Source organism: Lathamus discolor, chromosome 2 (genome assembly GCF_037157495.1).
Source record: "Lathamus discolor isolate bLatDis1 chromosome 2, bLatDis1.hap1, whole genome shotgun sequence".
NCBI classification, from domain to species: Eukaryota; Metazoa; Chordata; class Aves; order Psittaciformes; family Psittacidae; genus Lathamus; species Lathamus discolor.
The window spans coordinates 35,043,562-35,060,838 of record NC_088885.1 but is presented as its reverse complement, the minus strand read 5'-3'; the positions used below and the strand labels follow the sequence as shown (position 1 = coordinate 35,060,838).

The 17,277-nt window shown below is 38.0% G+C and overlaps 1 protein-coding gene across 1 annotated transcript in view; it reads left to right on the top strand.

Annotated features, from left to right (window-relative positions):
• The window catches only part of VPS50 (VPS50 subunit of EARP/GARPII complex), an 84,698-nt gene that overhangs the window by 251 nt on the left and 67,170 nt on the right, over positions 1-17,277 (top strand). The window contains exons 2-8 of the mRNA XM_065666367.1: positions 2,188-2,256; positions 10,033-10,155; positions 10,753-10,824; positions 12,284-12,337; positions 14,320-14,390; positions 14,814-14,931; positions 15,023-15,058. Coding sequence (XP_065522439.1) covers positions 2,188-2,256; positions 10,033-10,155; positions 10,753-10,824; positions 12,284-12,337; positions 14,320-14,390; positions 14,814-14,931; positions 15,023-15,058 — 543 coding nt within the window. The remainder of the gene's footprint in view (positions 1-2,187; positions 2,257-10,032; positions 10,156-10,752; positions 10,825-12,283; positions 12,338-14,319; positions 14,391-14,813; positions 14,932-15,022; positions 15,059-17,277) is intronic.

Here is a 17,277-nt window from a genome sequence, read left to right as displayed (position 1 = left end):
CGGGCTCTCCCCGGGGGGCGCCGCGCCTTGGCCCACGGCGAGGGCGCCGGGGCGGGTGTGTGCAGCGGTGCCCCGGCACCCTGATGGGCCTTCGGGGCGCGGGCACCGCCCGCAGCCCGCTGTGGGCTGAGGGGAGTCGTGATGTGTATCAGCTGTCGGTGCGAGTGCATCCAGCTTCTTTTGCCCCTTTAAATCAAGAAACGGAAGCGCGCATAGGTGCCAGCTGGTGGATTGTGATAGACAAACCAGTGTGCAAGCTGACAAGATGGTCTATGCAAGTTTCCCTTTCCATGTATGCTTTTGGGGCGCTGGGCCAAGGCACTGTGACATAGCGTTGTCTCTGGCAAAGCTCTTGATCAAAGAGGAGGTGAGGCTGTGAGGAGGGAGGTGTTTGGATGGCATATACTGAATGTGTCCAGGAGCACTTCATGTGTTTGTTAGCCCACTTATTGGTACCAGTGGTCTCTAGGGTTATGTAGGTCTAGTCTATGTTTGCCCTAGTATTTCTGAGGTTGTGAGCCTTTGTAAAGGAGTGTATTAGAAGAGCATTCAAGTCATTCATGAATAGAAGTACTGCTAAAATGAAGCCTGTCTGCCTGTGTGTCTAAATTTGAGAACTTACAAAAACCCACTGGAGTCACCCCCCCCCCCATCATATGTTCTAGATAGTTGTAGAAAATGATGGGAAAGTCAGAAATTGAAGTTTGGCTATTTTCCCTAACCTCTGTCCTCAGAGTTGTGATACTTATGCAGGAGACAGGGCTTAAACCGGACACCAGCATGGAAGTTGAATTTCCAAAATTATATTCTGCTCCCCTTCGGTGTAGGGGTAAATGATCAGTTTTTTGGCTTAACAAGAGGCTTGGCAAGCCTGCACAGTGTGGAAATCGTGGTCTGAAAATGATGTGATTTATGCAGTTTTCAGCCTTTGGCAAGGATTAGGTCCCACTTAGCATTTGATAAGTGCAACATTTTACTGCTTCTGAAGGCAAGCTGCTAGTACTGTGGATTTTAAGAGGATGTGTGGAAGGTTTCCTGTGATGTATGAGGAATGGCAGCAGTTGCTTTGGTTGGTTGTTACTTTGAATGTCCAGTGCGTAGAGGTGAGTCACCTTTGGTGGTGGTAACTGGGAAGGGAGGATGTTTTGAGATGATGTGCAGGGGAATCAGAATCAAAACCCAAATGAGGAGCTTTTGCATCTTAGGAAGATGAAACAATTGTGAAATATAGTAGTTATCACAAAAGTGCTGAAATCATAAAACACTGTATCAAAGGATAGATGAACATTTCCATCATAAACTCACATAGTAATTGCATGGGTCCTTTTGTTTCAAAGAAAGGGTAGGTGCCCAGGGCCTGAAACGGGCTTAGAAGCAGTACTGTTAGTGTCAACTGCAAGAGTAGGAGGAAAGTCTGCCTGGAACTCGTGGCTCACATGAACACCTTGAGGTCTCAAGGGAAGCTCAAGTCACAACCACCTCTGAAACTTGAATGTTTGGATTCACCTCTGCGTAGCAAGTGGACAGAAAACATGCTAAGCAGCGTGTTCTGTGGTGTTGCTTCATAACATTGTGAATATGTTGGATATTTGGCAAACATATACTGGGGTGGCTAATTGCTGCTTCGTGGACAAAGTTTCAGGCTACTAGAGCATATTCTGTTTCTGTGGCTATATGCTATTTAAAGCTACATTTTGTTATTATTATATAAAACATATAACGTGGATTATGCATTTTTTTCAATTTGTTATACCAGTAACGAAAACCAGTCCTAATAGTGTTATATGGTAAATAAGACAAATATGCCATTCTAGCAAAAATAATGCTTGTTACAGAGTAACAAACTTTGCACTTAACTTCAGTTTGTTTATTTGATTCCATTAAACCATGAAGCATGTAAGGATCTAACTGAACCTTATGAAGGGAATGTTAGTGAGCTGTACTGAAAAGGTACATAGTGCAGCATTAAGTCGGAAATGTTTTGATGTTTGAGGAGCATAATTTATACACCAATGGTCTTGTTTAAATGTTTACAGAATAAGGTCTTAGCCTTACAGCTAAGTCATGTCAGTGTGATTTATTGAAGTTCTTGTGGGTATGTATTCAATACCAGGTAAGACTTGTGCAATCTGATCTCAAGATACATAAAGTAATCAATCTTAACTCAGTACTGAAATTCTTTTAAAGGGTCTAAGAAGTCCTCAGGAGAGTGTTCATGACCTCAGTCCTATTGAAAGCTTTCGGATTCCTAGTAAGGTATGATGCACTGTCCCTCCACTCCCACTCCTTTCATTTTTATTTTTTTCTTTTACAATTAGATTACAGTAGTTTCTTTTTCTTTTTTTTCTTTTTGAACACTAGGTTTGCTGTTGTTCTTTTTGACAGTTTTATTTCTTGCTGAAAATCTTTTAAAATAATGAAAGAATTAAGAGCTGTGAGGCAAAACAGTTCACTGACTCAGAATGAACTTGTGTTGAAATTTCTTTCTTGAAATTTTTGAGTTGTCACTGGATGCTGATCTTAATACTATCTAGGTTTCCTGCTGGAATGAAGGAAAAAAAAAAAAGAAGGTAAAACAAAAGCTCTTTTTTATTTTACTTTCGAAAGTAGACGCTATATGGCTGCCTGTATAGTTCTATCCTTGATACTTAGTCGCTTCATTGTTTTGGTACTGTAAGCATATTTTGTAGTTTCATGGTTTTAATCTTCAGCATATAGAATTAACTGCATGTTCTACTTTCAGTGCTACAGATTTATAATAATAATAGTTTTCTGGCTTTTTTGGGGTCTTACTAGTTAAATGAATGCCAGCTCACTCTTATTTCACAGATCATGCTGAATCATCTTGGTGTAAGGGAACAATTGTCACTGTATTTGACTGTTCCTTATACCCTGTTGATCTGAATGGATGACTCACAAAACTTGCTGTAGATGTTGTTTATTATTTTCCCCTAATTTGGATTTTTCCTTTAACCAATGAGATATTTAAGTTAGTAACTTGAATTTGGATGCCTTACTTTACAGTAGTTTCAAGAAAACAAAACAACCACCCTTGGATTCTTTGTCTTTATACAAGTACTGTCTAATATGCTGCTTGTGCTGAGGCAGATCAGAAAATCCGTGTTACTGTGTGTTGAAAAATCGAGTAACAGTCTCTGAATTGGTACACAATACTCTCAAACAGTGGCCAATATATTGTTTTCAAAGAGCAAAGGTATTCAATTGAAGCAGTGTGAAAGAACTGTCTCATATCCACAGCTTAGATTTCAAAATTGCAGATTCCTGCCACCCACTGAGCATACAGTTTCAAACTTTCTTTTTTGCCAAGTCGACTCTGCAGGTAAAAGTATATGTAGGGTATTGTGGCTGGATTTCCATTCTATAATAGCTTGATGTTATGTGTGGTGGTAAACCTGCATCTTGTATCAGTAACAATGATACAATGATAGAAGTCAAATACCTCTCAATAATTTGTATTTTTTTCATACATTTATGTCAAACATTTGTAACATGAGAACATTTGTCTGCAACTGTTCTGCAGACAGAATCTCATTGCAGTTATGAATTGAGTGCCCAAAAAGCCAAGATTGTGTCAACATTAGAAATTTTCACCTGATGACTTTTTTGTAAAGTTGATAAAATCAGTGTTATTCTCTCCTATGACACAGCATAAAGCTTTGATATTTTTCAGTCTGTTAATTTTTTTTTCCCCTTCCAGAATATTTTAGATGAGTAGATCTCAAAATAACTACTACATTAAGTATACACTCTGTACAGTAAGAACATACATTCTTAGTTACTTCCATTAACTTTTGCCTACTCAACAAGCTGTATTGAGTAAAACTCTTATGAATTTGCCTGGTTATCTGATTATCTGGATGACGCTTTTAATATAATATGATTTAGTTTTTGGTAGTCCTACAAGGAGCAGAGAGCTGGACTCAGTGATCCTTATGGGTCCCTTCCAGTGTGAGATTTTATGCGATTTTAAGAGGATGTTGAATAAAATTACTGTGTTTTGATCAGCTTAACTCCTGGCTGTGGTCCCAAGCCATTTGTCAGGTAACTTTATTTCCAGCCCTTTTCTTTTAGAGGAAGGATTTATATTGTCGTGCCTCCTCAGCTTTTCTAAAACCTTGATTGTAGGTTTTTACTTTTCAAAGAAACATTGGATGAGGCACAGTAATACGTCTCCTGTCGCTGTGGGCATAGGCTCAGATACACTTTCTTGAAAACTAGAATTCTGGGAGGTGGAAAGGGGGAGATGATGTGTGTTCGTGGTATGAGTAACTGGTGAGATCGGATTTCAGTACTGCACAGAAGTTGAAAGTCATTGAGCTTTTGAATATTGGTATTTGTTTTGAACTGACTCTGTATTTAATGTCATGGTGATGTACTGATGTCACAAATTGGAATTGTGTTATACTTACACGATCAAGAAGCTTTGCTGGATATAAGCTGATGCACCTCAATAATTATTTTAATGGACAAGTTTGGTAATGGGAATTTGATTTTTGAGTGCAGAAGTGAAGACTAAAGAAAAGGTGCAGATTTTTAAAGGCGATGAGTAAAAGCATAACTTCAAACTGTTGCAAGCTGCTATTTGAACACATACATTGTTCTCTGCTGCCATGTTTTAATCACTGTTTTTGTTTACATCTTGAATAACAGTTTTCAAGCTCACCAGCCAAGTACTGTTTTGATGGTAGAATGGTTATGGTGCTTCACTTTCACCATCACACTTCCGCATTCACAGTGATATCTCCAGATTCATTTAGGGCAAGCATTACTGAAAGTTTCAAAAGCTGAGTTAAAGCAATAGAGAGGTAAGCAGAACAAGAGAGAGGCTCCAGAGCCAGCATGAATTACTGGAAAGAGCACAAGCCATTGGTAGATAATGCAAACTCTGGGGACAAAGCCATGGTTTTGAAATGGGGGACTGTCACACTAGTTTGGAGGTCAAATGGGAAATATGGAGTTCAGGAAGAATATGTTGACACTGCACGCCCTGAGGGCAAACCCAGCAGAATTCTTTTGGGTCTTGATATCTGAAAACTGTTGATTTGCTGACTGGTGGCTTGCTGTCAAGTGTGTTAAAGTGATGACTGTTCTCAATTTTTTATTTTTAACAAATTATTTGGTACCTGAATATTTTACTGAATCCCTCTGAGTGTATGCACTCACATTAACCAGTACTCCCAACTAGTTCTGCAACTGTCTTGAAAAATTTCATTTTGCTTCTGTCATATAAGGGCAAGTCACCAGCAAATTTGCTTTACTTTCTGTTATAATACGGACTCGTACTGCCAGCTCAGTCACACAGAGAAATAAGTATAAAGTAGTTTAAGCGTAGGATATAGTCTGGAGATAAGGCAAATCTGAACTGCGAGTCCAGATTTCTGTAAAATTGTCTGCAGAGGGATTTCGTATCTTTTTTTACTTCATCCGCATGCCCTGATCGCTCTGGGGAACTGTATTCTTTCTGAACCATTCTGTTATTGTCAGCTTTGTTGTCTCCCAAGCTGATAACTGTTTTGGTTAGTAGATCCTATCACATAAGGGTGGCAGAGGTATTTTGTTCCCTTGAATTCAAGTGTGTAGGGTTAATAATGAGTTGACTTTGAATTAGGTTATGTTTATCTTGATGATAACGAGCTCATACACAATATAGAAACACTAGTTGACTTTGTTGCTTATGGTGGCAAGCAGTGCTGGAGGTTGGGGTTTTTTTTTAATAATGCTTTTCCTACAGATAGAGAAATGTGGCTTGCTTAAGAATGTGCGGCTTTCTGTTTCCCCAACGGTAGCTGAGTGCTTTTCAGGAGTGCATTAAGCAGTGGTGTGCCTACTAATCTATTCTGTGGATCAGGCTTTGTTGTGCTCTCCACTAGGAGAATTGTTTTCACAATGTAATATTTGTTTTGGTAGTGTGAGGGCTTTTTAATAAGTATATACCGAAGAAGGAAAGATCAAAAGAAGGTTGTGGGCATTTCGTGTGGAAGATAAGGGAATACAAACTTCCCTGTGGGACTGTCTTCCCTAACTGGATTAACTGGCAGAGGGAAAGGGAAAAAAAGTTTTGAGGTGAGTTTATAGATACAGTTACACATACAGGACATATATAAATACATCTTTCTACGTAAATAAAAGATTGTATGTGTGTGTGTGTATATATATATAAATAAAAGTGCTCGTACATTATTTACTTGATGATGGTAGGGTGTTTCAACATACCTACTGATTGAATCTGTTGAGCAGGGCCTTCAACCTGGTATTTAGGATTAGCTTTTAACATAGGTGTTATCCACATTCAGAATAGAGTGATATAAATCAACAGTGTGTGTTCATTGGTGTATTTCTGGCTTGTAACAAAACAAGAGAGCCTGTGTCCAAACAACTACAAGAAGACTTGGCCCCTGGTACCCTCTGTATAGAGGTGCATAGACTATTGCTGATCTTCGGCTTCTAATTAGATTAGAAACTTTTTAGATTTTATTTTTCTCTGAGTAGTATCAGTTAGCTGTTGTGGGTTTGGGGTTTTTTTGTGTGCTTTGGTTTGGTTTGTTTGTTTGTTTCAGTGTCTTTGCTTCCCAAGTCTTTTGGTTGGTAGTGACTGGAATGCAGAAGGTGTTCAACTCTCTCAGTAATGCTTCATTCAACAGAGCGATACTGGTTTTGTTGTTAAAGGCAGTGTAGAATATAAGGGAGAATGAGAGTGTGACGCACTGGGAAATAGCTGGGTAAGTAATCTAAAACTCGCTGAACTGCATTTCAAATGAGTCTGCAATGACATGACTCTTCTGAAAGATATTTCAAGGAATTGCCACATAATCCTAGGCAGGTAAACTTCTATTTCTGTGGAATGGGAAGGCAAAATGAAGTCTGTGTGTAAAAATACTTTTTATTTAGTAATGGCTTCTTCAAGTATGCAAACCTGTCAGGCAGATAGTTGTGGGGTTTTGTTTGTTTGTTTATTTGTTTGTTTTCTTCCCCAGAGAACTGTCACTCATCTGTTTAGGTGGTATTATGAAAGATGTTTCTGCTGCTTAGGGTTGCATTAATCGTAACCTGAAAGGAAGTATGTTCGATGGGATAAATTGTCTTTCCAGGAAAATATGATCCAAAGTACTGAACACCCCCCCCCCAAAAAAAAAAAAAGTGCACATTTGGCACCACAAGTGATGCAAATTTTTTTAAAGGGATATATTTAAGTTGCAATAATGAGAGAGGTTTTGAGGTGGAAAAGTGCCTTGAGGGATTAAAAGGAGCTTCTCTCTACGTCTGCAAAGTGTGAGTACTAGCTCCACTGCACTAAATCTGGCCTTCCCTGAGGTCCCTGAAACTATGGGCTTCATATGTATGTAGTAAAATTTTGTTTGCATCTTTAGTTGACGGGATGAGGAATATTGAATATCAGCAAATAAACTTTATGCCAAGGATATTTGCTTCCTTCAGTGGTGCATATACTGGCCTTGAGCATGTTAATTATTTGAAACTAGTGGAGCATGATGTACTGGAATCTCCAGTTTATCATGACATGAAGTGTGGTAGCAGATAGTGTAATTTATATGGGAGCTCAAGTTTATCCTGGAGAGTTGTTCTCACTAGACTTTTTCTTTTCTAAAAAGAATGAACAAAATAAAGAAAACCCCTGTCCATTTAATAGATATTTTCCTAGGTAGTCTTCTGGCAAGAAACACTGAGATGAACGATTTTTCTTAGACAGGATAAAATGGTTTCTTAGTAATTTTCCTAGCCACATCAACATCAGCTTTATTTTCATGCTGAAAACTGTGGTCTTCTACAAACACAAAAACGTCATTGATTCAGCGTCATTGAAATGCTAATATTAAAACCAACACTCCCAATTTATAATTGCGTGGCCTAAATCCAGAATACATGTCCACAGTGGCTGTCTTAACACATCTTAAGGGTATGTCAGTCACCACTGACCTGTCGTTTCACCAAAATGACAAGGTATCAGTAAACTAAATATTCAAATGATCCTAAAGATTTCTTCCTGGAATTAGTTTTTCTTCTTTTTTTCTTTTAAGAAACAACTGTGTGTGTAATTTATCAGATGATAAATTAGATGACTCCTTTTGCAGTGGTGCAGTGGACAAATTAAGCTGACCCTTTTGCCTGTCTGGTTAATATGAGTGCATACCTCAGAGGTATTCAGTAGAACATCCAGGTACCAAATACGTCGTTAAAAATAAAACATTAAGGAGACAGTCCCCCGTGCCTTACAGTTATTTATTGTTGCTATAGTGTTATTTATGTGTGTTATTTCCTTATTTCTCTCACCCCTTTCGATGCCCTCCCCTCGCCGCAAGGTCACCACCCCTTTCGATGCCCTCCCTCTTCCTCGGCCTCGTGCCGGGGCTGTGTATGGTTGGCAGGTTGGTTGGTGCCGTCACGCCGCGGTGCCCTGCAGGTTTGTCCGTCTCGCTGCATCAGCCAGCCCCCGCCGGGCAGCGCTGGTGGCAGCGGCTGAATGAGGCGTTTTCCGATGGTCCCTCTCTGGGGATGCGAGGCGCCCGGGGCCTCACGGAGGAGGAAGGTTTCCCCTCGACGGCTTTTCTCCGGGTTACCCCCCTAGCCCCATGTCGGGTCGAAGCGCCTGTGCTCCAGCGGGTGGCGCCCGAGCTCCGTCCGGCAGCAGCAGGCTGGGGGCTGCCTGGCCGCGTTCTGTTTTGCCATCGCCGTGGTTCCTCTTTCACCGAGGGGACAAGAAACCCGGTGGAAATCTGGTTTTCTCTGTATAGGAGCCACGGCTTCCCACCCCTCCCCCCCCCTTCTGTTTTCCCTTTTCATTTTCTGGTGCTCTTACAAACTGCTGTCATCCCTCGGCTGCCTCTTACTGAGTAGAGAAACAGCTCTTTGTATTCAAGCTGTTGCTTTGCCTCCTAACATGTACACGTTGACCTTATTTCAATTCACATACAAAATAAGCAATTTAGTTGTTGTTTACTCATTCTAAAATCTGATGCCTTTACCTTGTGAAATAAGCCCTTGAGCTCCTGGTGGTGAAAATACTGACACCTTCTCCTCTAAGAACTTGTCATTGTTGGGAGGCTTGGGGTCTTTAGGGAACATTCAGTCCGCTGGGTTGCTTCATAAGGAATAAATTCCAGTATCGAGCAATTTGAGCCATGTCATGTTGATTTTTGGTGAAGGAATATCTTGTTGCTTTTCCCTTTGAGTCCCTGACAAAGGATTCGGGTGGGAACAGCCTCCAGAAAAGGGCTAGTGTAAGTTGAAATGTCTGGTGTAGAAGGGGAAGAGGAGGCTCAGGCTCAGTCCTTGGCTTGTTGCAACCAGTGGAAGCAGCCTGGTTGATGAGAAGACCTTCCAGGAGGGATCTTGACAGCAAGGAGGGGGTGCTTTTGAATGGTAGCTTTCAGAAAGCTGGCAGTGCATTTCTGCTTAGACCACTCTGCTAGTCCAAGAAAATCTGAAATTTGTTAATTTTGGGTAAAGAAGGTAGATCTGCTCTGTTTCGCCTCTAAAAAATTCAAGTGTTTAATGACATGATGATGTGACTTTTATTACAGTGAATTGTGAGGGCTGAACTGACAAGTTATATGTTTGAGGTGACACTGTCTACCTTACGTTTACAACAGTGGTTCTTCTGGTTTAAAAAATTCAGGTTTTATTGTTTATTTTTGTTTGTTTTGGGGTTTTTTTCTTCTGGAGAAATAGCCTGCTGATTTGTTTTTAATTTACTGGGAGAATTTCTTTTCAGGAGGAAAAAAACTGTGGACTCAATATGCATTCGTGGCATGAATGTGTTGATGAAGAAGTGTTTAAGTGATCTGCATCATCAGTCTTCACTGTGTGCTTTGAAAAGTTGTAAATATCTCACTGTTTGTACTGAAAAGAACAAGCCAATGTACTGATCATTCTGTTCTTTGCCATTGCTTCTTGCACTAGTGTTGGAAATGGCTTTTGAAAAATACTTGTTCTGGCAAAACACTGTCTCGTAGGATGTGATATTACATTATAGAAATTGTCTTTTGTTTTACGAAGGAGGAGCTCAGAGAACTACGTGAAGAACCAATTGACCCTCAAGCTCAGCAAGAAATAATTAACAGCATTGAAGAAGTTTATTTTTCCAGTGATTCCTTTGATATTGTGAAGTATGAGTTAGAGGTAAGCTGTCTTCTTAAAAGACAAGACAGTGATGTAGCAAAAATGAGGGTCAAAAGTATGTTTTTCAATAAGCTATTTTTTTTGGCCTGTTTCTTGTAGCTTGTATTAACACAAAACTGCAGCTTTCTGCCTCATAGTGGAGCTTCTAGCATATAGTGTTGGTATGAAGTCTCTTCTTTTAATGTGGTAGAATCAATGTGTTGGTGGTTGTGTTAACAGACACTTCATAATGTAAACCATAGTGAAAAAAAATAAGAGGGGAAAAAAAATTGGTTCTGTATTTTGGGTATTTTTTTAGCAAACTGACTGAGACAGTGATTTTGATGATTAAGGGGGCTGCGTGTGTATATATATATATGGCTTAAAATAAGTTAACTTTGAGGTAATGATGATACTCTATGATGCAATTATGATAATACATTGTTTATCTTCACACTGTTTCATTTCCATCATTTGAAATAATGGATCAATTCTGCAAATTAGATTACAGAAGCAATAAGAATGTTTCTTTGATCGAATTGATTAGTTAGTTCATACTACATGTCTATTTAACATCCTTTAATTTCCCAATGGATTTAATTTGCTGTTTACATGCAGAGGCTTCCTCCAGTACTTAGTCTTCAAGAACTGGAAGAGTACAGAGACAAACTGAAACAACAACAAGCTGCTGTGAGTAAAGTTGTTTTCTTCTATATTCTCAGACATTTGGTTGCATTGTCTGTAAGTCTAGCCAGAGGTGTAATTGAAAAAAGTTTAGATTTCTTAAACACAGGAGCTACTAAGCATTTCTTCCATAACATTATGTTGTGTGCTTTTATAGTGGAAATTGATCAATAAATAATATTCTAGGAAATTATGGGAGTAAAACTGGGTGATAAGTTATTGTTAAGAAAGAGCAAATGTGCTCACAATTTCTTTAGAAACCTGATTTGTTGAATGTTCAGCTTTTCCTATGTATTGCAAGAAAAGTAATGTTCAACATAGCACTGAATAGGGTGGTAGTAGCATTTTTTTCTTTGAGGGATTTCTGGCAATGTAGAAGGAGTTGCTTTTTTCTCTTCTTTTTCATTTGCCAATTTAATAATCGCCCACAAGGGTTTGTAGTGAATCTTGGTACAGAGTTATTATATAATAAAACAAATGAAATGTAGCTATGAGTAATAACTATAATTTATGGGGGGAAATAGGGTTGCAGCTTTTAAAAAGGTACTTTAATTTTTTCTGTTCATAAATTATTGATTCATTGCTCTTTAAAAGATGAATAATACGGTACAGGAGTTGAATGTATTAACTGTGGCATTTGGAAAGTATCTGCAAGTAAAATAACAGTAATAATCCTAATTTATGTCTTTAAATGAATTAAATGTACAGGAAGAAAATACTGGATTGTTAACAATTCATAAAGAACAGATTGCTTCTGCCTAAGACTGCTTTTCCCAGAATAAACCTATGAAATTTTGTAAAGTATTAGTGAGCAGTTGAGCAAATGAATATTCAGTGTTTCTCACCTGTAGGAGGAAAGAAGTTGAAAGTGGGTAGGTTTTTCTTGGTTTTGTGTTGTATTTTCCCTCTTTTTTTTTCCCTGTGGCAATTTTATGTTTGTTTTTTAAGTTTAAGGGGGTATCTGGTGGTAACTTAGCTTTGCAAAGAAATACTCAAGACAGAGACAACTTCATTGAGAGATGCTGGATAATTCTAGTACCTGGTACCAGTCTCTTGGCCATTTTGCCTGCACAGTGGGAATCAGCTGCAGCCAGGGGAGTAGTTTCAGTGCATGGCTGCTGCTGGAATATGCAAACTGGAAGGTGTGTGCAGCTGATGCACTTGCAGTGTCCCATATTATTTCTGGTTTTTATTCTAGCGTGTTAGCAAGCAGAGAGGTAAGGGGTTAAATAAAAAATGCCCACTAGCTCCTAGATGGAACTGTAAACATTTTTCATATCTTGCTCCTAAGGAAGGCTGATAGTAATTTTTAGGATTTTTTTACCTGGCTGTAGCATATTTTTTTAATAAATTTGAAAACTACAGAACTAAATGATACAGAATCGCAAACTTGTAGAACTTTAATACAGGGATGGCCTATTTAATTGATATTGTTATGTATTACATATAATATTCTTTTTTAAAGGTATCTAAGAAAGTTGCAGACTTGATTCTTGAAAAACAGCCTGCGTATGTTCAGGTAAGATAACTAACAATCACTGTTTAAGAGTAAACCACTCCATTTTGTGCTGTTACAATGCTGCACTTAGGGATTAAATCTAGTAATTTGTTACTAGAGATGCTAGTGCCTGGTTGGAACTACCTGTCTATATATGCTAATTCTGTATCTGCAGACTGAAAAAAAAAAAAGGGCATATTGAGCTAGAGGCCCTTAGAATGATACAGATTTTGGCATATGATAATTTTCAGAAGGCTTACTGAAAACATCCATTCACAGGCTTGACTAGTAATTGCAATACAGTTGAACAGTGTCTGTGTTTAGAAATGGTTTCAGACCTTTTCCTGTAAGAGAAAACAGCAATGACCTTCTTAAGAGCACTTAACTAGAAACCTGCCACTAATCTTAAGCAGTCGTGAGAAGAAAACTCCTGTGTCATACCAGTGATTATGACAATTTTAATTTCGGTCAAGAAGCTGGAGAGGTAGCTACTTCAGTAACTAGTCATTAGGAGAAGCAAAAATGCACTTGGCTCTTTGTCTTCTGAACACCTTTCCACTGTGCAAAGAAAAGTGTTGGGAAGTCATGGTTTGCATGCCGTTCCTTGTGTGAAATACTAGTCTAACAGGCAGTACTGTGGGCTGAGAGAGGGATGGCACAGACACAAGGCAAGGTTTTTTTAATTTTCCCTTCTTCTTAGAAGGAAGAGCGTGCTTTAGGGCCAACTAATGTGTGGAAGATTATCTTTGAGACGATTAAAAGAATGTATTCAGCCCTAAATGCTGGACAGAAGACTTCCTGTCTGGGGACTACTGGTTGCATGCTCTTCTGTGCCTATCCATTCAGTCATGTTCAAAGGAGAGATTTCACAGAATCTTTGCAAGAGACAAGACTGGAATGGAGTTGCTCATTCTTGTGTGTGTTTCCTTGTAAAAAAAGGGAACAGTGACCTTTTAAACACTTCTGACATTTGCCAAGTGTGTTTTTAGTGAGAAGTAGTTACTGAGGAAAGTAATGTTTGAATTCAGTTTCTTAGGATATTATGCATATCAGTAACTAAGCTGTCATTTTTTTCAAAACCAGTATTGGTATCATAAAGGAGGAACTGGTTTGGTGAAGGATGTGGCTCAGTGATTTGTCAGAATCGTATCTTTGGAGACTGACCAGGAGCTGATCTTTAAGTGAACCAAACTTTAAAGTTGATTTTTGCTTGTTATGTCTTTTAGAATTAGACTAATTTTCCAAGTGAAAGTCTCACTTCTTCCCAGGGAGAACACTTCATATATTTTGAAATGATAAGCAGAATAGAAAAAAAAATTGTTTTATTTTTATTTTGATTTAGTGTGGGGAGAGTATTCTCTTTTCTGCACTGCTGTTCCTAACAAAAGAAACCTTAATAGTTATATTAACATTTTTACTTTTTTTTAAAAGGAGTTTAGATTATGCTAGGCACTTCATGAAGTCAAAATCAAACTAAAGTCAGGTCACCTGTGCTGAAGAGTTTTCAGTCAAAATTCTACAGGATACAATTAACGTTCATTGTGAAGTGACATCTATTAAATTGGTAGAACACAAGTGCTTCTAAAGAAGAAAATGCTGTATGAAACATGATTTTTTTGTTATGCAGTTTCTTTTTTGTTGTTTTGCTGCTGTCTGGCTTATTAATGTAGATTCAATCCTGTGCTTCTGTACCTGAAGTTTTGATCATTCTGCTGTGGTGCATTAATAATGTAGAGATTTGTGGGCTGCATGTAAATGTAGAGGGTCCTACTGCAATGAAAAAATGGATTTCAGTGTCTTTCTTTGAAAAGGAATTGCATTTTAAAAGATTGTTTAATATTACATTCTAGTGGTTAGCATATATAAAATGATGAAACAAGTATTATATAAAATAACTCTACAAAGTCATTATAACATCTCAAGAGGAATGTGGTAATTACTAGTCTGCTGGTGTGTAGCAAACTATAACTTGTATATTTATTTAACGTGTTGTCTTTCTGTAGGAACTTGAGCGTGTCACATCATTGCAGACTGGCCTTCAATTAGCAGCTGTTATTTGCACAAATGGAAGAAGGTATCTTGCTTAAATAATGTCAGAGATTGAAAGGGGGAAAAAGTATTTAATAAATCTGTAAAACCAGAAAGTTTGTTTGCTGATGATATTTCTTATTTAGGTGCTGAATGGAATTAGTAATAGTAGTTAAAGAAACTGAAACAAACACCAGCTTTCTTTCTAGGAACTCTGACTTTTTCTGTTGGGAGTTCTCTTTAAAACAGGAACCTTTAAAGATACACCACTGATCCTCAGACAAGTTCTGCAGACAGGAAAACGTAGCTTCCTAGTAGTTTATTGGCATTGTCTCAGTTTCTGGATTTCACTAACAATGCTGACAATCTTATTTTCTAGCATATAGTCTGATGGACATGTTAGAATTTATTAGAAATCAGTTTTATTTTATGTATAGTTGAAGATTATGTTAATTTTTAATTCTTGCAGACACCTGAATATAGCAAAGGAAGGCTTCACACAAACTAGTTTGGGGCTTCTTGCAAATCAAAGAAAGCGACAGTTGCTTATTGGACTGCTAAAGTCTCTGAGAACAATAAAAACACTGGTATGTACAGCTGTTTTTCTTCAATGGCAAAATATTTCTTCATTGCTGTGTAGTTATCACACTTTTTTTATTATTTTTTTTTTATTTTTAGCAAAGAACTGATGTACGCTTGAGTGAGATGTTGGAGGTAAGTCCCTGATGGACTGTTATAATTTGAAGCTATTCTAAGTCTACTTTTGTCAGTCACTTAAATTTTGTCCATTCTTTCCTCTCTTGCAAACAGGCTATGGGTGTGTGCATGTGCTGAAATTATATTTCAATTCTTCTTTTAAATGCTGTGGGAAATATTTTGTATCAAATTAGGTAGCCTCTGTGCCAGTGGGGAGTATTTTCTGTCAAAAACTCAATCCTGCATTTAGATCTGGCACTGAGACTTGAATTAGTTCAGGAAGAATGCCGTGAAGTCTTCACTCCCTTCCCTCCCCTCAACTTACAGTTCTTTTCTGGCCCTACCTTGATATTTGGAAGAAAAAAGGAAGTGAGATTTAGCTGATAGTTGATACGCTCTGTTTGGATAAAGTACTGCTACTGATATATTCCTGTACAAATTTATATATGGGCTCACTACTTAGTATTTCATTTGCAAGTATAGTAGCTTCTCGCCTTATTCATTGGGTTACCTTTTAATAGATGTAGAAAACATGGCAGCATGCAGACACTGAAAATTCTACTTATACAAACTGCCTAAAAATGCAGTAGATGCTCTAGAGAGTGAAAATAAGATTTTGTCTTAAGGTGATTTATGTATGGAAGACAGCTTCAGGGTTTTATGAGCAACTATATTTTAAACATGTAGTGTAACAATTTTGACTTGCTAGTTTGCCAGATATTTACAGCTAATACTGGATGGAACATCATTATGATCATTCGTTCTTAATACATTTGGAAATTGAGTCTTAATAATTGTAACTCTTAAGATTCTTTAATTCCACCTTGGGTAATACACCTTGTCTCAGCACACTTTCTTGTTCTTTACCAAGGAAGAATGTATTAATTTACAGGCTGTATAACATTGTCTTTTGCTCAGTAAGCCCTGTACAATGGTGAGCTTTTCATTTCTGTGCTGTATTTTGTTGCACAGTGAGCACAGAGAATGAGCTCTTCACTGTCTAATGGCAGAAGTTGTTTTGAGACAGAGGAGTGGTTGTTGCATTCGCATGCAGACCCTAATGTCTGATTATCATAATTTGCCAGTTATTTTTAAACATGAAGGCCTGGAACCGCTGTTTCTGTCCTCAGTGTCTGCTCCCAGTAAGGTATTCCAGATATTGGCCAATTTGTTGTCTTTACTCCAAGAAGAAGTTAGCTGCTTGGAATGTGCATGGCCACTGTTAGTAGCCATTCCCAGAAGAACATTTAGATAGGGTTCCCAATTAAAAAGAAGCCTAGACTTTTTCACCAGAAGCAGGGGTGAGTTGCTTCTGGAATATATTGGCAATTATTATGTTATGTAAGCAGGCTTTCTGATTTGAGCTCTGTTAGACTTAATTGAGCAAGTACCAGGTTTCCAATGGAGAAAGATTCAAGAGCTGTAAATGCAGCAATCATTTTAGACCAATGTACTGGTCTGTTTTCATCTAATGGATAATGCATGTGGCTTATTTTGTGGTTTTAGTTAAACTTGATCTGCATTTGAATGCTGCTGATAAAAAAAAAAATAATTTCAGAAACTCCTTTATGGTAATAGTTGAGTATAAATTGCCCCTGCGTTTTTACTCTTCAATCAGTGACTTCAGAATTCCAGTAGCAGCTTTGAATTTGAGCTCTCTGAAGTACATAATAGAGCCAATGTAGTTAGGACAAAAAAGGGAATCTTTTATAGCTATTAAAGAGGGTTTTCCTTCCTCCAAGACCATTTCTGGCCTCATATCTAATAGAATACAAAAGCAGTAGTTATGCTTAAGGCATTGCCTGTGTTCTGTTGGCAAGATCCTCAACTTTCACATAGTTGGATGTTTTTGTTTTGGTTTTCTTCTGGCATCTTCATGTACTTCGTGATTGATCCTGATTGATACAATAGATCATATAGTATTAACAAAAGTTTGAAAGTTAACTGGGAAGATGTTAGTTGTTTTGTAATAAAAACTTTCTGCTATGTTTTGTATGAATACATTAGGAAACAAAACAGCAAGTCATTTGCATAAGGTAATGTAATACATTGTGTTTTCAGGTGTTGCTAACATGTTGTCTGTTGCTAATTCTAAACTGCTTGCACATTAAGTTTTGCAATAGACCCTTACTCATTTCCTTTAACTTTAGTGTATAGATGTAAGAGGCAAAATATTTTGTTCTTAATGTTTATACATAAGCATGCAAGCAAAAGTGGGTGTTGAAGCGTTTGCTTCA